General features: G+C 37.6%; 1 protein-coding gene across 4 annotated transcripts in view; it reads left to right on the forward strand.

The window, feature by feature from the left end:
* LOC110397843 (translation initiation factor IF-2-like) overlaps nt 1-24,782 on the forward strand; it is an 80,354-nt gene that overhangs the window by 35,202 nt on the left and 20,370 nt on the right. For 3 of the 4 annotated variants that reach the window (XR_002438006.1, XM_021394754.1, XM_021394753.1), the window contains exon 2: nt 23,927-23,996. Coding sequence is in view for 2 of the 4 variants with exons in the window: in XM_021394754.1 (XP_021250429.1) it covers nt 23,927-23,996 (70 nt within the window). In the remaining 2 variants the exon portion in view is untranslated. Of the gene's footprint in view, nt 1-20,822; nt 20,901-23,926; nt 23,997-24,782 lie in introns of those variants that run through there. The other variant, XR_002438007.1, reaches the window with a different exon arrangement.

The following is a 24,782-nucleotide window of genomic DNA, read 5'->3' on the forward strand; positions in this document are numbered from 1 at the left end:
GCCTTCTATCCTTTAACAAATTATTCATCTGCTAGAGGATATTCTTTCTTATCCAATGACAATTTGTTTTCCTTAAATGCCATTGAGGGACTTTTCTAAATGACTTTATTTTATCATGCATCACTTCCCTAAAGTGTTCCTTCGAAACAGGTTCAAGTGCATTTAGGCTGCTCATAACAGAATCCTCTGAAGACAGAAACTGGGCAAGCTACCTAGGCCAATAGTAAGGGACTGGCTACTGGGAACTTCTTATTAAGTTGATATGAAACATTTATATGTCAGGCATACTTGACTAATATTGGCTGCATAAATATTTCAGCAGAGAGAAGAGGGGGATGCTTAGAATAGTATATTGAAGAAGCCTGATTGTTCTCATGAAAGAGTATGCACATGCAGCTTAAAAAAATAATATAAACAGGGATCCTAATGCCATCATTATCACACATTACTGAAATGGAAGAAAAGCAGCCTTTAGATTTCCTTTGCTGATAGGATTTGGCTAGCAGTAGCAGCAGCAGCAAAACCAAGCCCCCATGCCCATTAGTCAAACTTATTGTGTAACAACAGTGTATGATTACCAGACTGAACACTTCTGATGTGCTTCTGTGTGTGTGTGCATGCATGTGCGCACATCTGTGCTACCTAGAGACTGCCTGCAAATACCTGATTGCCAGAAAGATCATGTGTGGTTGTTTGGGGTTGGCTCCAAAGTGGATGAAGAACTTGCGAACACTTGTGCACTAAGTATTTAGAGTGAAAGTCCATTTCAGTCTCTATGGTGGAACCAGAAAATACACTGTTACATTTTCTTGTTTTGTCACAGTGGCTAGATATAAAATGCCTGAAATCACAGCAGACCCATGTATTTGTTCATCAACACTAAAAATATCTTTACATTTTCTCTATATCTCACATTTTCTTAGGATTTTCTGTTGTTAATTAACTGTGTTAATGAAGAGGAATTCATGAAACAAGTTAATTCACATCAGAAGTCTGAGAAGAATAAAAGATAACATCTGCAACATAATTCTAAATATGGTGTCAAAAATGTACGTGTTTAGTTTATACCCCACAAAATTTGTGGTGGAAAATTCTATCTTTTTCTATATGGCATGTGTGGGGTTGATTCTGACTTCACTGCCTGTAGATGGGCTCCACTTGCTAAGCCTGGTCCTGCCTCACCTTGAGTGTCTCCAGGAACGGGGCTTCCACAACTTCTGTGGACAACCTGTGCCAGTCCCTCACCCTTATTTTAAAAAAACTTTCTCCTTATATCAAGTCTAAATCTTCCCTCTTTTAGTATGAAGCCATTTCCCCTCATCCTATCACAACAGAGCCTGCTGAAGTCTACCCCTTCCTTCTTACAGCCCCTCTTTAGGTACTGAAAGGCCGCTTTCAGATCTCCATGGAGCCTTCTCTTCTCCAGGCTGAACAGCCCCAGCTCCCTCAGTATGTCCTCATAGGAGAGGTGTTCCATCCCTTGGATCATTTTGTGGCCCTCCTCTGGATGCACTCCAGCAGGTCCATGGTTTTCCTGTACTGAGGACTCCATATCTGAATGCAGCACTCTGGGTTCAGTTGGTTTGTGTTCAATAAGGACTTCAGAGGAATGGTTCAGATTCAATGTGGGGTGAGGAAAAACCAGCTTTTATTATTCTCCTGTTAAAGTTTGGCGCCCTGCATTGTACCAGAATAGCTGTGGCAAATAGGATCTTATTCCTTCCATCTCCCTCTCAGAGCTCCACAGTCCATCTGGAACAGGCAGGAGCACAGTGCATGGAGACTGTTTTTACCCCATGTTCATGCCCAGGGCAGATGCCTGGATCCTTCTATTGATTACCTTCAAATGTTAAAAAAAAGCTTACTGCTCAGCTGCCTGGAACACCCACCCCGAGAGGAAGGCCTACACAGAAATATAAGCTTTCTTTATAAGCGAAATAGAATTCTTCGGTTGTTACTTTGAGTGAATTCTGATTTACTGTGCTTGCTGCTATCACGCACAAACATTAGGCCAGGAATTGTTTCACTGCAAAATGAGAAAAGAGATGAAACATTAGAAATGCTCTTGTTACAGCCTGAAGTGCTACAAAGTAAAATGCTGAAGAACTCTATGCAAAAGGTGTTTGTATTAAAGCCCCTATGGTCTCTGTATGAAGTTTGCATTTTTCTTTTTTTTTTTTCTTTTTGTTCATAACAGAAATGTTTTGTGTTGGGCAATGCCAAGAACTAACACATTTTTTCTGATAACCTTGTGTATCTTAAAAATGGAAAATATTGTGAATTTTTATGTTAAACAAAGTTGATTTTCTTCTTTCCTGGTAATAGAATTAAAAGTCACGATTTCTGTTTTACATTATCACTTGGACACACTATACTAGTAGCTGATCAAGAATGATACTTCTGAGTATCATCTGTGTGTACCTATTAAATAAAGGCTGAAAAGGAGAAAAAGAGAATAGTATTCTGTGTAAATCTGTACACTTTTACGTCACTCAAAGCTCTAAATTAAACAGATTTGAACATGCTCATCACCTCACAGGACTGTAGCCAATATTCCCCTGCTAACTGGATATCTCTTTCTGTCTGTATTTTGTGTTGAGAGTTTCCTTTTATCCCTTAATTTTTTTTTATAGCCAAATGTCCATGAAAAATGAAGGTATGGCATAGTTGTTAATTGCATATATATATAAATACTTTGCAGAAATATATATATTTTTTTGCAAGAGGGAACAAAATCTTTCAAAGAAGGAATCATATGCAGTGAATATTGAAGCAAAAATGAATACTTCAAATGCAAACTCAAGTAATCAATAAAACAACTGATTTCAGATATAAGCAAATTCTGGAGAATTCGGACTCAGCAGTAATGGCAAAGACTGAGAAAATAGAATATAGCAGCAATACAATACTGTTGTATTTTAATTTAATTTTTATTTTTTTAGCCATAGGCCAGATGCAACATTTCTAGAATGGTTGCTTTTACCTGAGAAATTAATGCTCAGGTGAACTTTTTCTCACTAAAACTGTTAGGAGGTGTACTGATGTGGTGCTTTGACGCCTGTGATCATCTGCAAGGGCTGATGGCAATCTCTTTTTAAAATATGGATGATTATATTTTCAAGAGTGGCATTGTTCTTGAACTCTTGCCTGTTGTTTTTCCTGTAGCTAGCTGTGAGAAGAATACTTGAGTTGTAAACAGAACAAATGTGATATGAAATTCATCAAGAGGCAAAAGAGGCAATAAACATAAACTTGATAATGTCATTTAATATACTTCTGCATTAATCATTGTTTTCTGACTAACTGCAGTGCATCTCTGAACCTGCGCTCACTGTGGTCATTAGCAGCACTGTTACTGACTGCAGCAGGACCAAGAACATGTTCTTGAAGGGGGAAAATTAAAACAAATGCCACTGACTCAACAAGTAATTGAAGATTTTTTAAACGGTGAATTCTAGAAAATTGATTCCCTGCTGTATCCTTTCAGAATCTTGAAATTATAACTTTTTGCCCCTCCGGTAATCTGGTGGTTTTCCATTTGGAAAATGTTGACTCTTTTCTTTTTTAGGCTTCTGATGGAAGCTGAAATTGCAAGATGCTTTTTATGTTGGTGAACAAGCTGTGAACAAGCTGGGCTTATGCTTTATCTGTGGCTGATTGCAATGTATCAGGAAATAAAATATTGTAGGGCTTTTGTGTGCATAGGGTATTGCTTAACTGCTGCTTTCTTCACCCTGTTGGTAAGGTGGTAGATGTGAAAGCGTTAGAGTGCAAATTACTGTGTTAAAAATGTTTGTGATGGAGAATTACCAGCGTAAGCATTGACTTATGAAAATAGCACTGGCAATTGACTAGCTAACCTTACATAAAATAACTGTAATAAAATAAAAAGCCCTCTAAACAAAACATTTTTTATAACAGTTTAAATGTAAAGGTCAAAACTTCATAAAGTTTTAACTTTACAAAGATACAAGTTTGAACTATTTCTAAAATCTAAGGGCTGTATAGTAATCACTGGATGAAACTTGAAAGTATTTATAAATGCACGTATTAAAAGAACCCCATAAGGACCTCTTATTTTTTTAGAGCAATAATTAATTCCACAGAGATCTCAGTGATGCAAGATGCTGTATGACACATACAGGAGTGAAGACAGAGATGAAACAGAGTTTTTGTTAGCAACTGTATGAGGGATGGAAATGCACGAAGAAACATTTGCAAAAATGGTTCGTGAAATACAAGTTGTCTTTTCCATCATTTGTTTTTTCTCCTTTGTAATTCTACAGAGAGAGTCCTCCAGCATTAAAGACAAGTCTACAATGAGGGAAAGCTTTAGCTTTGAGGAGAAAGAGGGGAGCCTCTGCCAACACGTGGTGCTCCTCTCCCCAGCATCTCCTGCATTTTGCTCAGCTGTCTTGTGGATGAAGTATCAAGTTGGCCATCGACTAAAATGTATGTCAGTATTGTTCAAAATGAGAGATGCAGCTAGGCTAGTGTTAATTTACAGCATTAATTTAAGGATTTAATTTTAGCTTGTACCTCCAAGTAGTTCTGAAATGAATATTGCTTGCATAAATTGCATGTAAACAAATCTGTGAGTGTCAGAGGGCCCTGACCCATTTGGATGAGCTACCCCAGCCCCTTCTGGGCTGAGTTCTGGCAAATTCAGGGAGGAATAGTGGCTTGATCTTCATGTTGGCTTTGTTGCAAATGCTTTGAAGTATTTGAGTTCTGCTGATTAGCAGTGATGCAGAGACTCGGGGATGTGAGATTGTGTATCGCCATATCAGTATCACAAACTGCTCCAAAATAATTCAGTAAAAGAGGAAAGGAGGCAATTCCAGCTCTGGGATGGGCACTTAAGAGCTTCTGTCCTTGCTTTTGGAATGATAAAGAAAAATGCTTTCAGCAGCTTGCACCTCTAGAGGATTTGGACAATGCTAATCTGCCTGTTCCTTAGTGCTGGTTGTAAAGTACTGAGAGTAGTGCTCCAGCTGAAGAAAACACTTAATCTCTTCACCTCCACCATATGAATAGTTTTGCTGAGGTCCATAGAGTGGCTTTAAACTAAGTGAGCGGAAGTGCTGTACTGCCATCTTCACTTTTTCTGCAATCCCAAACTCACTGGGACTTCTTAGTGCCAGGGGATGGGATTATGGAATTGCAGAGACTCCAGTCAAAGTCTTCTGTCACAAGTCATGCTGAATACCTAGTGGCTTTCCTCTGCAATGCCTGGCAAGTCACAACAGTGCTGCAAGCAGGCTCAGACCCTAAACGTGTTTTGGGGTGGGAGACAACATAGCAGAACAAGAGCCTGAGGAGCTCCTGGTTGTGAGATCATGGCTGCTTCGTGCTACTGAATTTAGTCAGATTTGAGGACACTTGGATGCTTTTCCAAGGAATGATGGCTGAAGCATCCAGGTGGAAGAAATGCAAGCAAGGAGGTGGAGGGAAGAAAATGGGTTTGGGGTGATTGATCTGCTTTCTTACCTGCAGCAAGGCTATGGGATGGGTTTTTCCTACCAATCCATTTTACACTTTGTCTTGGGCAAGGCTGACAAGGCTGACACGCACCTCACAAAGTGTAAAGGGAAGTGTGCACAGCAAATGAACACAGGGAATGAGGATATAGTGCTAGCAAAATTAATTAGCTTGTCATATTGGATTGTAGTATGCAATATGCTTGAATTGTAAACAGCAGAAAAACTGGCTGGTAAATTATTCAGATGTTCTCTTGCGTGTACAGAGGGTAGAGAGAGTCATTTTCCTTGCCTGATTTAGTCCTTGCTGCTTCCTCACTGTTATTAGATGTTTCTGCAGGTCAGAAATATTGAAGCATAATTATCCTAACACTGGATGGCATATTCTTAGCTATTTGTGAGTATTTAAGTTATGGAATGTAGCAGCTTCTCCTTTCTACCTTCCTGAAGTTAGTTTCTCTCTTAATTTGCCTCCTGGAAACCACAGACATAAGATAGCAAACTGAAATCTTGTTGCTAATTAGGCTATACTAAATTTACCTCTGAAATTAATACAGGTGACAGCCATTTATGCCCCCCAAAAAATCCTGAGAGAAAAGTTTTAGTTTTCTAATTTACTCACTTGTATCACTATAACTTTCTCTTTCAAGTTATACTGATAATACCTCTGTCTGATAATATCACTGCCTGATAACAGCCTGTCTTTTAGAATCTCCAGTTTTAGTACATAGGAATTATTAGGCTGCCACTTGGTATTACTTCTGCATTAAGCAAACAAAATAACAAAACCAAATCAAACCCCAGAAAGAGCATAAAATATACATTTCTCTTTGAATTGTCCTGTCCCCAGTGCAGAAACTGTCCCTGCACAAAGAGCAATGGGTTCTTGCCTTTGATAATGGAGTTATAATAAGTACAAAAGTACTGGTATCTGAATTTAGGCTTTGACTTTTAAGTCTTTTTCCTCTATTATGCAATGCCAGTAAGAGAGAATCCACAAGCCCTGGACTTTCTGGATTACTATTGTAATTACTGTACATTTTTCAGCACAATTTTCCCCAAGCAAATACAAGGTCATGGAAACAAATCTTTCTGCAACAATGGGTCTGTTTTGGCAAAACTTTAATCAGAAGTATCTTTTAAATTCTGATGTAGAATTCCTACTCATTCCTCCCTCTTCCCTATCCCTGAATAGTCTTTATATTGCTCTAGTATTTGCAATTTTCTCTTGGTGGTTGGAATTCAAGAGTCTTTTCTATCTCCTTGAGTGCTGAAATCCTTTGAGCAATTGATTATGCTAAGATGTATGCTTTGTTTTGGTGCAAATGGAAAACAAACTTCAAAACTTTACCATGTGAAGGTCTGGTTTTGCAGCAAATTTTAATAAGGACAGCTGCAGGAGGAACCTTCCTGCTAATATAAGACACTCACCAATCATTTCATATTCTTAAAATGTCAGAATGTGTAGGTGGAAGGGCTGGTGTTCTGCAAGATGTGGCAAACCTGAACTGTCAGGAGAAATCTGCTGTGGATAGGTTTATTAATGGCAAGGTCAATGACGGAGACTAAGACATCTGCAAAGATATTTCTTTTGAAGAGTAACGGGTAGGAGTGTCTTTCTGTAACTACATGCTTGTTCTGCTTCTCTCACCCTGAAATGAAGCCTGAGTACATTTGACTACTTACCATATAGAGTTTATTTGTGGAAAAATGTGTCTACAGTTGTAAAGCTTCAGCATTATCCACTTCTCTTCCTTTAAAATACTGTGAAGTAGAATTACCCTTCTGCACTGCTCTGTCACATTCGGTTTCCCTAATTCCCTGCAGACCAGAAAACAAAATGGCAATTTCACATCTGCATTTGTAAAAGAGCATCCCTCTGTCATTTCTAATTCCAGCCCTGCCTCTTCCCATGATTGGGGTGCCCTGAAGTAGGAGGGATATTTGAAGGCGCTGTCCTACACTTTTTGACAGAATAGCCTGGGCCAGCATACATACTAGGACACAATGACAAAAGCTAGGGAACTGCGAGGTTTCATGGCCTGAATTCTTAATTCAGGGGTTATTAATCATCTGTTACAGACAATAGTAATCCTAATCTTTTAGTTGTAATTATGTACTAACAAGAGTGCAAACCTTTACAGAAACATTAGAATTTAGAAGTCTTCTTTTTTAATTAAGATATTGTCTGTTCCACTGAGCCATATTTCTCATATTGCTTGGGTTGCAAGAGACTAAAAAATGTATTGTAACAGTATTAATCTTCTAGGAGCATGGAGGATGGCAATGCTGTGTATTGCTAAGAACAACTACAAACACCAGTTAAGAGAGGAAGGCATAAAGCCCCATTATAGGTAGTATTGCAATTTTACTATGACATTAGATTCTTTCTGAACATATACATGAGTAAATTATGCTCAAGGCTACATCCTTATGCTCAAGACTGCTAGGTCAGTCTAGCATACTGAACTGTGGCATTATCTGAAGACCACCTCAGTTAAGCTACTCCAGTGCTGTATTCTGTGCTGTTACATAGTGCAGTGAAAGAAGAGTGGGCATCTGCTTTGCATTTCAGTAATCTCACTATGATGTTAGTAGATCTGTATTAAATTCTTCCTTTTCACAGGTTCAATTTCACAGTTGGTTTTTTTTTTTTCATTTTGGTTCCTTTCCTGATTCATGTCACAGAGTATAATCTTTGCCAGTGAAAACCCACGAAGTACTGAGCCAGTTATAGTGGGAAGGAGAAAAATCAAATCAGAAAATGTGCCTTAAAGTGCTCATTCAAAACATGTTAATTTATTGGCATGTTTGAATACTCCACTGAGAAATATTTAAAGGAGTTAAATGTGCAGGTTTTGTTTATAAAGCTTTGAAGTTTAGTGACAAACTTAAAGTGGAGATGTCACAGCAGATGGAACCTTATAGAAGAAGCTACTATATAAATACTTATATCAGTACCACAAACTGCCAATATATTTATGGATTAATTTATAACTTGTCTCCTCAGTTATGAATAAACAAATCATAAAGCAGATGAAGAATTTTGCTTTTCAGAGTAATTAAAACTAACAATATCTAACTTAAAAAGATTGAAGCAACTCTATAGCAAACTTAAATAGCTGCAGTGTTTCAGATGATTTCAATAAATTTATGCCAGTCTATCAGCCTGGGATTCACTGCAATTGGCCTTTCCACATGAAGTACACAGACATCTGTAGTAACAATTCAATTCATCTAAGAGGTATATAAAACCCCACAAGCTCATACATACATAAATCCCATTAGTCACCTTGCAACCCTGAGATACTTTTTCTATGACTAAAAATATTTCATTTTGAATTGTTACATCTGTTCACCAGTACAGATATAATTGGTGACCCTTCATTCAGACAGTTTCTCGGACATTGTTTTTCCCCATGCTGTGCTTACTGTCAGCACACAGTGTTCAAGCATTATATATTTCAAGAATACTTTTGTGAGAAAGTCCATTGGATCGATCAGGCCTTTCTTAGTGTAATGAATCATCAAATATTTACTGTTTGAAAAGTACAAAGCATAGTTAATGTAATGTAGGGGTTCTTACAAAACCTTGTTCCTTTTCATCTTACAACGTAAGCTTTTTGTTATAAAATAATCTTGTTTCCAAATGCACGCTGGAAGAGACAAGTTCCATGTATCATGGAAATGCATTGTTGGAAGAAGATTTTAGCTGAGATGGAAGAGACAAGAACAATGAAATGCAGTGGAACGACAGCAAAAAGGTGGTGTGCTTACCTCTTCAGAGGGAGAATTTATGAGTTTCATGAAAGACAAAAAGATGGGAGTGGCATATGTGAACGTGTCCGTGCATGCATGGACGTGCATGTATATCCAAAATAACGTAACTGACAGCTTGATAGTACCTCAAATATCCAGAACAATTATTTCAGTAGTGTGTTCTATTCCTGAATATTTCTATTTTTCTGCATTTAGTTGTCTTCTCTCAAAATTCATATAGTAGCTTTTAGAATTGTTCTGTAAGAGGAAGACTGAAATTAGATGTGAATCACTGAGAGTGTTCATGTCCACTGAAATCACTGTCTCGTACTTGTTGCTCCACTCCACAATGAGAAAGAAGACAAGGGAATTTTAGAGTAACATATTTTTAATGCTCCCATCTACTCGAGATGCCAATGTGCTGATTTCCATGCTCACTGTCCCCTGTAGTTAGCTAGCACATACTGGCTAACAGCTGCCTTTCCTCTATCCCTTTCCATGTATGAGAATTGAAAATCACTGCAATTAAACTGGTGTTGTAAGTATATTCCTGTCCTAATATTGGCTCTGCTGCTCTGTTTTTGTATGATCTTCAAAAATCACAATTCCTCTGCTTTGCAGTTCTTTCTATAAATTACATGAACAAATGTATTGCTGTTAGGTAGGAGTACTGTGAAAATTAATATTGGTAAAGTCTGAAGATGTCAAGCTCAATATACTATTGATTATTACAGCTCTGTGGTACATTACCCCTCTTTCTGTCTGCTTTTTTTTAATGTAAACTCTTGTTGTTCATTAGTCAAGCGCTTTGTCACTGTAGAAATTTTTCAAAGCATGATAAACAGTTATTCTTAAGCAATTTGGGCTGAAGTACATTTGAGATTCAATAAGAATTAATTTGTTGTTCAAATTTCTATACTTCTTCACCAGGTATACTCTGGTATAATAGGTTGGACTTCTAAAACTAACTAAACTTTCCTTTCAAGACCTGAATCTCATTTGTAAGTATGCCAAGCAAGTGGTTTTTTCCAAAATTAAATTTGAGAAACTTAACAAAGGGAAAGTATTTATTTTTTTCCTATATGTCAATTCCAAGATCGATTAATGTTATTTATCAGCGTAATATTACTTTTAGTATTACTGATACCTCTGATGCCTGATGAAGATTAAATGATTGAAATGGTAAGTGATTATAACCTTAGAAGAGGCTTGGGATTGGTAGGGGGGAGGCACTTGTATTAATGTTACATCTATGTTATCCGAGTTACTGAATCTTGAATGCCTATGACTTGATATCCTAATTGATCAAAGTATACTTCAAAATTGTTACAGGCTATCAAATCACATGTGAAGTTAGAATAACAGGCTTATCAAGTGCCTTTCTAACATATGCTGAAGAATAAAAAGCTGTCATTTGACATAAGTCAAATGAGAGATGGATGATATAATTCTTATGCTGCTGAAATTATAGTATCCTTGAAATATATGTCATAGAGTGCCTCAAATGTAGGAAAATTATATTTATACTTCATCACTGAAAAGGACATAATTATGAAATTATTCTTTTTATGCACAGGAATCCAAATCAGCAATTCACATGCATTATAGTGCGTGAATACACATCACTGAAGGACAAAAAATGGTAATATTTTAATAGAGATAGAGGGGAATTTTCTAGAAAAGGAATTAATCAGTTATGAAAGATAATTGAGAAACAGAAATATTTTATTAGATGCTCCATTGGCATCTAATTGCATTAGCTTACAACTGTGCAATTTCTCTTAGCGAAAGAATAAAGGCAGATATAAAAATATATAAGAATATATGATAAATGAAGAGAGGAAACAGGCAATCAAGACTAAGATTAGAGCCCCAGAAATACAGACAATTTATTTGTTATGCCAAAAGTCAGGAGAATAAATACATGAATGAAGTATAAATGATAACAGGGGTTGTATGTATATGAGCAACAAAAAGTATTCTAGCTCTGCTTTCTATCTCTTGTAAAGGGGAGTGTGTTGATCACTATTTTTTTTTCCCTTATCTGAATCTAAATTTGAAGGGGAAAAGAAGGTATTTCATCAAAATAGCTACTGAGAGTACAAGAATTCACATCGTTGAATGAGTTAGAGTTCACTAGCAAACTCACATCAAAAAATGTTTCAAGACTGCCTGAGGAACTGTGCAGAACACTGGAAGAATGCCTGGAAGGGAAGAAAGCTAAAGCTATGCCATTGTTTTGGTGGTTGGAGGTAGAGAGAAATGACTGGTCATTGATTTCTGGTATCATTTTTGAATAGCTGATGCAGTATTCAATAATAAAGTATTAAAAGAAGATCACAATAATTAAAAAAGAATTGATTGAATTGCTAAAGAACCATAAAATAGTTAACTGAAAAGATCCATCTTTTCTGATTATGCTACAAGTTTGACTGATGAAGGCAAAACTGTTGATATCATTATTTTTATAGAAAATCCGAACCTGATACTAGTCGGCATTTTAACTATGAAATTAGAATCATCTAAAATTCACCTGTTACATAATGAAGGGGTGTTAAACAGGGTAATTGTCAAGAAGTTACTTTGTTGGTTCCTGGAGTCAGTGACATTTGAGAAGTGCTTTTTCAAAGTAGATAATAGAAAATAACTGTCACTTGCATTTGGCACAAAAGTCAGCAATCAGACAATTGGACAAGTTAATGTGAAGCTATATGTCAAAGACAGAAGTTCTTAGTAGGCTGCAGTGATGAGAAGGACTAACATAATCATTAGTTGTAGAAACTGAGGGCGCTTCCAGTAGGGAGATGAGGTTATCCTTCATGATTAGCAGACCTCCTCTTGTACACATAGCACTATATCAAATCCTGGGACAACAATTCTAAGCAAATCTTAACGGAGAATGTTCATTTAATGGGGGCAGAGGATTAGAAAATAGGTCTTAATGAGTGGTTTCAGGAAATTGAGTATTTAGTTTAGTAAATCACTCAACTTTTAAAACTTTTTTCTAACACTCAATTTTTTTTTTTATTATTATTTTTTTTTTTTTGCCTTTTAGGGACAATAGTGAAGATAATGTTTAACTGGAACAATGTGTGGGTTGGGGTTGATCTTCCCTGGCTAGCAATCTTGAAATCAAGATCAGTGCGTGTTTCCTGAAGCTGAACATAAAATTCTGTTTGAACATTAGCCTAGCTGTCTTCAAATGATATTTCTATACTCAAACTCTGCTTTGTATTATTTGGAAAAGCAAACTGTGCATTAGTAATGGAAACCCTCCCCATTCCATATAAATGTGAGCCTTCCCTCTGCTCCCAAACCAGCAATTCATTTGTGTTCTGAACAAAATAAGGCTTAGAGGTGAGCCTAAAGGTAAAATCCCATAGATTTCTAACAGAAAACTGCTAGAGTCTGTCCTTTGGTCAACAAAATATACAAAAATGTCCTTTCTTCTGACTTTTTAAAAAGTCAAGATACTACAGTTCTTTTTGCATGCTCTTGTCTCTATGGTAACGGCCACTCTTATTTTAGGGAATACACTTTTCTTCTCTCTTTGAGTTAGGCTTTAAATAAGTCTGTGTAGTACCACTGGTGTCTGTTGCACTGTCATCAAGAAAACTCAATATATAGCTGGAGAAAATGTGCACATCAGATATGGACAAAGCAAGTGAAATTTTCAGAAAAAGAAGGAAACTGAGAAATTCAGGCCTTATGAGAAAACTCCGTGTTTGATTAAATGTGCTGTCAATGAATTTGTCTTAAATAGTATTCAAGTCTATGAAGAAATGAATCTTATTTAACTGAAATATGTAAGAGACCTCCTCCCTCTTGATATTTATATTGTGGAATAATTAAAATGTAGTGTCATATACACATGTAGAAATGAAGTAAAAAGACTAAGAAAAGGAATTTGAAGACACAGACAATGTCATTCAGATTTATGACTAGTTAACTTTATCAGTGTTTACAATAAAGATGAAGTTAACTAAATGATGTAATTTATGGAACCTCACCTGTAAAAGACATCCCTCCTGTCTTGAAACACTAGTGCCAGCATGTTGCATACAACAAGCTGAGGATTCAAAATGAGGTGAATTGTCTTATCTTGTCTCAACTGTCAAGAGAATATCAGCAATGTATTACAAGCACCTAACTCGTAGACTGGGAGAAAGAGCTTTGTTTCTGCCAAGGCTGAAATGGGAACTATCAGTATCGGGCTGTCAGCACCAAAATGTGCTGTTTCCAAAAGGCTAGGGAGACAGGAGAGAGGTTTCAAGAGTTCTGGTGGCAAGAATGGTTGCAGCCAACATTTTAGATGAAATAACCATCTACAAATACTTCTGAACTCTCCATCACTACTGATGATATTCATAACATAGCATAGAAATGTGTCCAAATCTTGCTAGAAAAAAAAAATCTGCATTTGTGAATGTAAAAGGAACAGTTGTAATCTGCACCAAGTTATATTCAAGGAGTTTCAGTGCCATCAAGAGTAACTGAGCCAATTAATGGATCTGGTAATAGCAGGAGGGCTAGAGAAATAGTTGCTTGTGTATGTGCATATTGGTTTGGGTTCATGACTGGGCAGCAAACAGCTATCAGCAACCCTATGTGCTCACTTAGGCTGACTTATCTCAGGCAGTAAACAAATGTTCATCCATAGCACTGCATGTCTCTATGCAATTATATTAACAAAGCTTCTTCGGTTACTTCTCTAGGAGCTAGAAATGTTTATAAAATCCGAAATCACAAACATTGTGTTATTAATTATCACGTTCTTAAACTAATAATGTTGTAGAACGAGCTGTGTTTATCCTCTCATTCTCTTGCTAAGATGAATTCTAATGAATTTCATTTTCTTGAGTTCATTTTCTTTTGGCTCTGGTCTTGTTTTTCTAAGTGTACGAATATTTATGAAAGGCAAATGTATCAGGTAGGAAACAGTGTCATAGAACATACAGATGGAAAAGGATCTTCAGAGAGAAAGTAATAATACTTCACTTAAATTTGCTAATAAGGAATGCAGGATAACTATTGCAATACAAAGAGTTAACATAGATTCCAAAGTATTTGACTTGAACTGATGTGAACACAGTGGTTCATTTATATTTACATTCAATAAACTGCGTACTTTAAAAATATTCTAGCTGGAAGTTAAGTTGCTGTTAACATCTTAGGTGGGAATATGTCAAGTTTCCCATCTTCAAGAGTAACTTGAACACCTCAAAAAATAATTCTCACTTAACAGGAGTTCAGTGTTTTGAACTTTTTCATTTATTTCTGGAAGAGGGCAAAATTCTTTAAGTTAAATGAGAATATCTCTACCAGTAAGAGCAGACATTAGATCTTAGAAGAGATAAAATTATCTAAAAATATAAAACTTTTACAAAGTCATTTATTTCCTACACTGAACAGGGGCTTTGTATGTAGCTTCTGAGTGTTCCAAATCAGTATGATAATGCTGGCCATACCCATTTTAGTCACTCATCTGGTTTGCACAGAGACATAAGGTAGTGTTTATGCCCTGAGCGCATGGAAAGCTGAACACCTCCTTAGCCTGGCCTTTACTGCCCATTGCCACCAACAAAGAAAGAAGAGGGGTGCAGAAGGGCTCAAAATGGAGACAAGAATATATCAACTTTTTCTCACATTGCTTTAATGGCTGAGGATATTTTTAAATGAGTGTCAAGAGGGAGATATTTTCAAAATATTTCATTTCATTTCACTAGCCAAATCCAGAAAGGGAGACAAAATTGCTTTCAAGACATTTTTAGTGTTTCCTGTAAAATAAATTTTGCAAATGACTGTTTCTTCTTCAACTTGGAATGGAGTGGTTCCAGAGTGAGGCTAGCATGTGCAGTCAGCCTTCCTCTTTTCTGCTCATACTCTAGCAAACACAATTTTTCCCATGCATGCTGGTTGACCTGCTACAGTGCTTTTATCCCTGCTTGGAGATGCATCATATTAGAAGCAGAAGATCCCCCAGAAGGGTACAGTTGGTGGCAGTGCAAGAAAAACAGAAGGCCTGGCAGCAGAGCAACACGCAGCTGGGAGAGCGTCTGTGCTTTAAACTGTGCTGTGGGGCTGAGGTGTGGGGAGGGGAGAGAGAGCAGAATGTGAGGTAGAAGCTGTAGCTCCTGGCTTAAACCTCACATGACATCAGGAATTATCCTTAATTAACGTCTTAAATGTCTCTTAACAGGTTTAGTTAATTTAGTTCTATTTTGCCTATTTTGACAGGGTCAGTAGGAACTGATTTTTTCTAGAGGCTGCCAGAGATGTCATTGGGCTCAGATGCTTGGAGAAGACTTGAGGCCACATGCTGAAAAGCCAGCCTTGTGTCCTGCCCTACCCTGTGCCGCCTTCTGTTGTTCTCCCAACTGGCCCTCTAAACTGTTAGGTCATACCCCTCTCTGAAGTATACGTAACTCTCAGCAAGACATGGCTGGGTGTTTGGGCTGCTCTGATCCCTTTATTCCTTTTGATGCTTCTTCTAAAGTGACATTTCTATTTATGAAAATAACCTGAGCTGTTTACTTTTTATCTTAAACTAATCTGTGTCTGGTAGGTTACTCTGGGAGGGGCCTTACGTGGCCATACAGGCTCTTGTTTCCCCAAGGATTGCCTGACTGAATGCAGCTCTGGAGAAAGCCTGTATCCTTCTCTAACAGCAGGGATTATGGTCACTCGTGTCATGATATATACAGTAAGTACGTTGAAGGAAATGCTGCTTCAGTATCTTGGATGTTTATGAAAAGTCCAACACAGAGTGGTCCTGTATGTGCCACTCATACAAGTAAAAGATAAGAATTGAAACCATTATGGTCTTTTTCTGTCACACAGAGGTGTCCCATGGAAAGCCCATTCCACAGCTGCCACTGAGCTTCCTCAGCCCAGTGCCTTGGCTCCTGCAAAGCCACTGAGCAAGCACAACCCAACCACCAAACAGCCTCCATCCCAAACCCATCAACTGTGCAGAAATCTCTGCAGATCTGATGTTACAGAATATTTGCACATCATTTATAATTAACTTTTTTCAAAAAAATTATGTGGTCAGTAGTAACTGTAGAAGAGAAAGTTTATAATATTTTAGGCAGGAGATCAATATTATACATAGCTCTAATGAGTGTGATTTTTTTGTTGTTAGTTTGTTTGATGAAATGAAGGCTACGTAAACCCTACGTTTGATTGCAGTTCTCTGTTTGCATGATTTTTCTCTAAAGGAGGCCAGGGTGAGAAGTGAATGGGCTGTGCAAGAAATGTGAATGCTGTGTAGAGTGCTTAAAATATTTATTTATTTCTGACTTATGTTTACACAGTGGAGTAAATAAAACAGAAAATCCTTTTCCCATCTGTAACAGCAGAATCACAATTACATTTACTGTTGTTCACTGGCTGATGGACAGCCTGTTATTTGCCATTTTGCCTCCTAGCATTTGTTGCACCTCTTACAAGGACATTAGGTTCACTTTTAGAAAAGCTGATTTGCTTCAAACTCACCAGCTCTGTAGGTACATGCAAATTAGCATTTATCTTTAATGGTTGTTTGTTTGTTTGTGAGGCAGTCCCTGTTGGTTTTTTGGGTTTCCTTATTTTGAGAATGGACTAACAACTGACTTATTAAGACAAACTGGCTGAATTCTTGAGAAGTGGGAAAAAAGCAACAATGGCAGAAAACACAGATAATTTGCAAGGTGTAGGCATGCAGCTGAACCCAATAACATCACAGCAGCAGAAAAACTCGTGCATCTTTAATTTAGAGAGTAAATGTAGATGTGCTAAATGTCCAAGTATATTTGTGATCTTAGTTTTGATGCTCTATCTTAGGAATACGTAATATTTTAAATTTGAATCCTCTGTGGTTAAATCTTTCTATTTATATATAACAAGCATAGGGTGGGCCACAAGTATGAGCAAAGGAATAATTTAGGTTAAATCTAGCCATTAACAATAAATATTATTCTTAGGAGAAGGTAAAAATTTGTGAAGCCTGATGATATTTGAATTTGTAGACTTTACCTGGCTGTTATCAACATGAAACTGGTGTGTGATCAGAAATGAACCCAGAGGGTCTTCCTCTTCTGTGAGAAAGTGAAAAATAGATCTTCAGTTTCCTAAAACAAACACAAAAATACCCCAACCAAACAAAACATTTTCTTCTGTTATCTGATCTAGCTTACCAGCTGAAAAAAAAAATCTGTGCTTCCTGCATGTTCTTATACCTAGCAACAGATAAATTTAGAACAATATTAAAGACCCAAACTTACATCATAAAGGTATTTTTTTTGTTTGTTCTACAAGTAACTGGTTAAATTCAAAGTTACATCTCATTTAAATATATAAATAATATTTTTATTTTATTGCAATTATTTCCCAATAAATTGCGCTGTAGGTTTCTTCATATTTTTAATGTTTGAAGAGGAATAGTGCAATAAATTTTATAAAAAGAAGCATGTCCCAACAAAAAGCGTGAAATGGAACAGTATTAGAACAGACAAGCGGGGCTGGTGTCAAACAGCATTATCATTCTGTTAGCAGGGTGCTTCACAGTCACTCCTGGCTGCTTTACAGAGCAGAGGGTACTTCTGTGTTAGGTGGAAAAGGAGTGTTTTGTTTTGTTTTGTTTTATTAAACTCTCTTAAGAATCAGGAAAACTGTTTGCATTTACCATGTTTGCAATGCATCAAATAATCTTGATAGATTTTTAGTTGCCATCAAGATAAATAAAGGAGTCCTCATGGAACAATTTGTATATTTACTGGGAATCTCCTGGCTGTGCATGGGGTGGTGTTTTACAGAAATAAAAGTTGCAGGAGAATGTTTGGTTTGAGCTAAAACTCAACATAGCAGTCTGAGTAGCTTGCTGCCATTTTCTTCACAATTTTAAAAAGGAATAAAAAAGTGCAACTGTACTCTAAATACCTTTCCAAAGGACAGAGGGTGGGTTTTTGTTTCACTCTGATCTGTACTGAACTTGGGCTCTCACCAAAATGCTCGTGGAGCTCATGGACTGGTGCAGCGATGCTGCAGCTTCCCCATGAGGCTCCCAGCTTTGGTGTCAGGTAGAATGTAAATATGTCCAGCTTTGGCCTTTTAACCTGTGTAACTGAGGGATTTCAACTCAGAGACATTTGGTCTTTCCTACTGGGGAGATTAAGAAGACACATTTCTGAGAAATATTTAGGTAATTTTTTTATACCTGAACATGAGCTGATATTTGGAAGGCTGTATGATTGCTGTCCGTGCTGCCCTTGTCCCATACATGTTCAGGAAAATAATATATCTAAGATAATAGCATCATAGAATGGCTTAGGTCGGATGGGACCTTAAAGATCACTGAGCTCCAACCCACTGCCGTGGGTGGGGTTGCTACCCACCAGATCAAGTTGCTCAGGGCCCATCCAGCCTGGCCTTGAATGCCTCCAGGGATGGGGCATCCCCAGCTTCTATGTGCAAAAAAAGGAGAAAAAGTGGAGAAAAAGGAGAAAATATGTTATTGCACTATGATTTAGAAGGCTCAGCTTTAAATTGAAAAGTGGTGTTGGATGACGTCCTCCAAGCTATTGGTTCTCTATGTCCAATTAAACAAAAATATTTTAACATATGTATTTATTTTCCTTACAAGTATATAAACACATGCTTTTGATATTACTCTGCTTTGGTATGGCAGCTTTTCTCTAACAAATTAATAGAGTGGCACATGATAAAGACAGCTGTAGCAGCTGTGGTGTCCCTTATAGCTAATTTCCCAGCAAGGTTTGCTTTTAGCTGGAAGGCTGACATTCAGCTTCCATCAGTCGTTCTGTTGCTACAGGGATGGTTTGCATATGTTGTGTGGAAAGCTGACATGTAGAGAGGCCAGCTTCAACATTGCCTTTCGGCTATCTTCTTAGCCTTTGGAGAAAGCAGAAGCATTTTTAATTTTTTTTAACTGTATGTTACAATATGACTGTGTGTACTATGTAGGTGAAAGGGAGGACAAAGCCTTTATGCATTCGCTTATCTTTCTTGGGATTTTGATGACTCGGATAAGGCTGCTTTTTTTGGCAGTCTTTATCATTTAAAATATTTTCAAAGTTATGTGAATGAAATCAAATAGAACTGATTGACAGTGTAAATGTTATGGAAATTGTTCAGGAGTCCCACTGTGTGTTGGAGTGAGCATGCCTGTGATCTACACTTACTGCAGAAGAAAGGAAACATGCACACGTTTGGCTAACTTACGTTTGTCATGCACATCTAATAAGTGATCTTTATACTTCAGTAGTGAACCCTGATCCCATACTTCTCTTTTATATGGTACTGGTGACTTTTGCCCAGTAACCACTTCATTTCTAAGTGGTTTTGTGCAGGGAGTTGGGTTCCAAGTTGTTGGATAATTTCTGCAAAAACAAAGTTCTAATCCTCAAATTTGTTTTTGAGAACGGAAAAACTATTTCAAACTGAGTTTTGTCATTTTCAAACTAGAGTACTACGTAAAGGTGGAATGCACAACCCTTACCTGCCTGGAAGCCCAACTAAGTTAAAAGTTTAAAGTGGTATGTAGTAGCTTAAGTAATGAAGTCCATAGGGCTTCTCCATGAATTACACTTTTAAGAAAGTCAGTGGCAGATTTATCTGAAATATAAGTGAATAGGATCTGTAGGTTTTAACCAGAGCAATATTAACAATAATCTTATTTCTAATAATCTTATTAATCGTAACAAGTTTTTATTAACTACTTAAGTGATTCTCCACTTCAAGTCTTGAATTTCCATTGCCCATCCCATGTGTTCTGGAATTGTTTTTCTCGTACGCACTTGCTTCCTGCAGTCATTTGCCTCCAGACAGATAGAGAGGTAACTGAGCTTGTGTAATATGCAGTCCCCACGGAGCACTGGTGTTCTCTCCCTTGTTATTCGTTCTGGTGAAGCAGAGGGGCTCTGTGCTTTGTTGCAGAACTATTTCTTTTTTTGTAAGTGCTACATAGGTAGCAGAAGGAAACAGGAATTATTCTAATTACTTGTTATTTGTGTCTTGGAAAAATGGAGTATTTGAACATTGGCATTTAGGGAAACAAAAGCAAACAAAAACCAAAGCCAAGTTTTACTTCCTTTCTCTCTCTTCCTTTCACTCTTAATATTTACCTGTTTTGAACCTTAGTCCTTCACCAGTTAAAGCTCTGGGACATACCCTGAATTTGCTCCCTGGCAGAGAAATCATCAGAGTGTGTTAAATGATGGTTAGAATTTTACCATTGACTGAACATGAGAGCAAATTCACTATTCATAATAATTTGCTATAATTTTTCAACCTAATTTCACACAAATTGAACTTAAACCTACACAGTAATATGTATCTATTTAAATTTCCATAGAAGTGTTGTACTGGTCAGTATTCTAGATGGAATATCTTAAAAGGGGTTTAATGTCAACACTAAAACTTTTCCTGTGTGCATAATAAAAAAGCAATCAATTCCAAGCTCTATCTAAGAGTTAGATTGACCCTATTCATTGCATGGATTTTAGAAAAGAAGAATTCTAAGTTCTGAAGTATCTAGCATTGTCTTAATTTGCTCCAGCTGAAGCCAGTGAATCTAACTGAGCTGCCAGTGCAACTGGGGCAATTCAATCTCTTTCTCCTGGTAGCTCCAGCTGAGAGAAGGAAATGGCATGCAGAAGAGAAGTAAGAACTCAGAAGTTTTTTCTTTGTCAGTGTCTTCAGATTTCGTGAGCTATTGTTTCAATAGTGGAAGAGAGAGATCATTTCTAAAGAGTGGCAGAATTTATCTTAGTGAACGAGTAAATAACATAATTGCATGCACCACCAGAGTCAGTAGACAATGTTGCTGAAGTGTTCTACAGCTGCTGACCTGACGGTGAAACTCTGAGAGTTTTGAAATGCTAAGCAAACAGAAACGTGCAAATACTGCTACTGCTCTGCTGATTGATTGGTCTGTCTGGAACGAGGAAGCTGCTGGCTGTTTGGGAATTTGTTTTAGGTTATTGTCAGCATACTGGCTGTGATGAGGAGCTGCACATTTAGCATAAGCTTGGGTGATAGAGTTAACCTTAGGTTGAATATGTCTGTTTTATCAACGTCCTTTCCTTACCTCAAAATCTGATGTTTGATTTCTCTTGAATCCCCTTGCTATTTAAAGCTCTCATTGCTGGCTACTGATCTAAGAGAAACTGTCATCCAAGTGGGCTGTGCTAGTGAAGAGCTTGGCTTTTTCTCTGTCTTCACTTGTGACACATCTTGGTTGCTTGAGTTTCTCCCTGTTTCTTTAATTCTGATGACTGAGAGTATTCAGGAGGATGTTTACCACCTTCACTTGTCCACTATCACTAAAGGATTCCTTCTGTTTCAGAGAACAGTATCAAAAGGGGGCTACAAGAAAGAAGGGAACAAACTCTTCAGCAGAGTCTGTTGTGAAAGGATGAGGGAAAATGGTTTCAAACTAAAAGAGAGAAGATTTAGACTGGATATAAGGAGGAATTTTTTTACAGTAACGATGGGGAGACACTGGCACAGGTTGCCCAGAGAGGTGGTGAAAGCCCCATCCCTGGAGACATTCAAGGTCAGGCTGGACCAGGCTCTGAGCAACCTGACTGAGTTGTAGGTGTTCCTGTTCATTGCAGGTTTGATTCCTGTAAATTTGGCCATAACTGGAAGTGCAGTATTTGCCCAGAAGGAAGAGGAACTAGAACTAGAGGAGCTAGAACTCCACAACAAAGCCATGTTAGGGCACTGGTGTTTTTCTATCTAATTTTACACAATCACCACGCAAATGTGGAAATACTGCAGTTTTACTGAATACTACTCTTCTTCCCAGTAGAGTCTACTCCGTAAATGAAACAGGAGACTTGCTCTTCCATGAGACTGTAGCAGCATCCTCGTGCAATTCTTTTTTCCATTAGCTTTGTCATATTCTGACTGATAAATCACTCCCTTCTCAAGGGAGAAAGAAACTGTATGCTATAGCTATCTTTACATTCTGCAACATGAATTTGGCTTTCTGATCCAGCAAATATATGTATTCCCTGGGAATCATTCTGCTTCTCATTAGGACTCGGTCATTTCCAGTTATAAATACATCCTTTCCTTGCTCTGGGACCAGCATGTTCTGGTGCTCTGAATTGTTCTGGCTGGGGGAGTGAGTAATGATGTCATCCCAGTTAGCTGGGGAGGAGGCCTAGCTCTGATATTCAGCTTTTGACACCTGATCAGATAAATCAGTGCAGAACAACTGAAATGGTACCTGCTGGGCTGGAGCTGCAGGAGATATTCTTTATTAGGAAGATCCAAGGGGTGCATTTGGCACACTGACGGCAGCACTGTTACAGGCAGTAACCCGATGATCTTTTCTGAGAAACGTGGCTTCAGGTGTCTGAAAGCAGCATATACATGTTCTTGTTAGTTTTTATTCCATATAAAATGGTAGTGAAATTTAAACTGCAGTTGTAAAGTTAAAGCAGGTCACAAGGATCTCTTTTTGTGTATGAGCTAAACATTAACCCTTTATGGAATTGATATTCCTCTGAAGCTACAACAAGCAGTTCTGATGTTCATGCAATACCAGCAGCTCAGATCACACCTGCTGTCAGAGGCTAATGAGGTGGCTTTCTTCGGTGCTAAACACCCTTTTGCTTCTCTGAAATGTTAGCAGAGCAGTTGTGCATGTTCATTGGTGCTGTTAGCTAACACTGTGTATGCTGTATGGAGAAAATAAAAAACCTGTATTAGTGGAAATTCTTGGGTTTTCTTTAATATTTTTTTCGTGATGAAGTATAGTGTTGCAAGTCTTACAACACACAGTGTGAGGGTCTGAACTGACAGTTTTGCTAATGAAAGTGCATAGAACCAATGGATTATCTTAGTGTTACTTAAACCTCCAGTTTTTGTTTGCTGATTGCAGGGTCAAATGGGGTAACTTAGCTGTCTGAACCTCTGATATGCTGGGCATTTGCAGGACCCAGGGAAACCTAGATTTAAGTAGCTGAGTGACACCACTGGCAGATAACCCTGGCAAGAGGAAGCAGAAATAATGGACGTGCAGAAAAGCCTCTCATCATTAACATTCAAAGCAGAACTGAAGGGAAGGAAACAGTATGCAACTTTGATCCACTTTTTTATTTTTTGAAAAAATGACAACAGATAAAAAGCAACTAACAACAAAAAGACAAGTGTATGGGAAGGAATAATTAGGACTCAAGCCAGTCTTCATACAGTAGTAGCTTCAGAAAAGGTACATGGTCTGATGTTTTCTCTGAAGTCCAAACTGTGGCATCTCAAAGATAAACTCACACAACTTTTAGACATCTTTCTGTCCCCAGGTGCTTTGAGGGAGAGACTGACTTGTAAATATTTTGATTTTGGTTTATCTCCTCTTGTCTCTGCACTTAATGTTCAGTTCTGGGAACTGAAATGTATTCCAGCTCAGCCATTCTTCCTGGGAAGCAGCTAGCTTCTACTGCCTGGGAAAGTCCATATGTGATTCTGGTGTTTACATAAACAGCTAGTAACTTATCACCTGTCCTCACATATGAGAGTAAGAAGGGCTGCTCAGTACGATACTTATGGTAAAAGCAGAATTTTACTCCATAATTTCTGTATGTAATTTTGAATTACTGCAAAATGGAATAATGAAAACTGTAGGGCTAGGTTCATTCTGTGCTCTACTAACAGAATCCATTAAATGGATATTGCAGGTACTCTTAAGGTTACATGTACTACGCTTCAGCCAAAACAGAGCAGAAGTGAAACTCCAGCCTGGACAAGGTAAGTCATCACTGTGCAGATCACATGCAACAATGTAGATCTGCTCTAATGTTGAACCTTATGTTTACTAACCAACTCTCAACTACTCAAGTGCTTAACTAGTTACCCTTATGTTTTTTGAGGTAATGTTTTAGGTCCCTTTTTTTGTCCTTAAGATGGGATATCAGCATCATAGCGTTTCTGTTCAGTTATTTTTGTGAAATTTTGTGACGATATACAGTTCTGTTTGTGTCAAAAGTGAAGTAAATGGATCAAGTAAAATAATACTGGGGAAAAAAATACACCAAAAAAACTAAGCTAAAAAATTAGTAGAGGCTAATGATAAATCAACAAAGGTTTTGTGAATTGATAGTCTTTGTTTCCATTGCCTTTTTAACCATAATTTAATTTTCACAACTTTTCATTGTTGTAATGGAAAGTGTTAAAATGTCTGCTGGCTAGAAGTTACAGGAAATTATCAACAGGAAGAGTTGAGTTTAGTGCTAGTTGTGACTGGTTTGGAAGATTTAGTTGTGGGATTTTTGTACTTGGAGGCACTGCAGGATGGAATTGTTCTTGCCTCAGTAGTCTGAAAGATTAAAGGAGGAGATCTCATCACTTTGGGATACTTGCTGTTTTCCTCTTTGCATGACTGTAATTGCTTGTGAGCATATAATAGAATATATATCTGGACCAGAACCACAGATTGGAAATGTGATGAAATTTTATCTGTGCAAAATTGTGCGATACAAAAGGACAGTGAAAGCTATAGTGGTTTTTATCTTTGTCATAGAGGTGAAAAAGTTG

Source organism: Numida meleagris, chromosome 4 (genome assembly GCF_002078875.1).
Source record: "Numida meleagris isolate 19003 breed g44 Domestic line chromosome 4, NumMel1.0, whole genome shotgun sequence".
Classification (NCBI taxonomy): Eukaryota; Metazoa; Chordata; class Aves; order Galliformes; family Numididae; genus Numida; species Numida meleagris.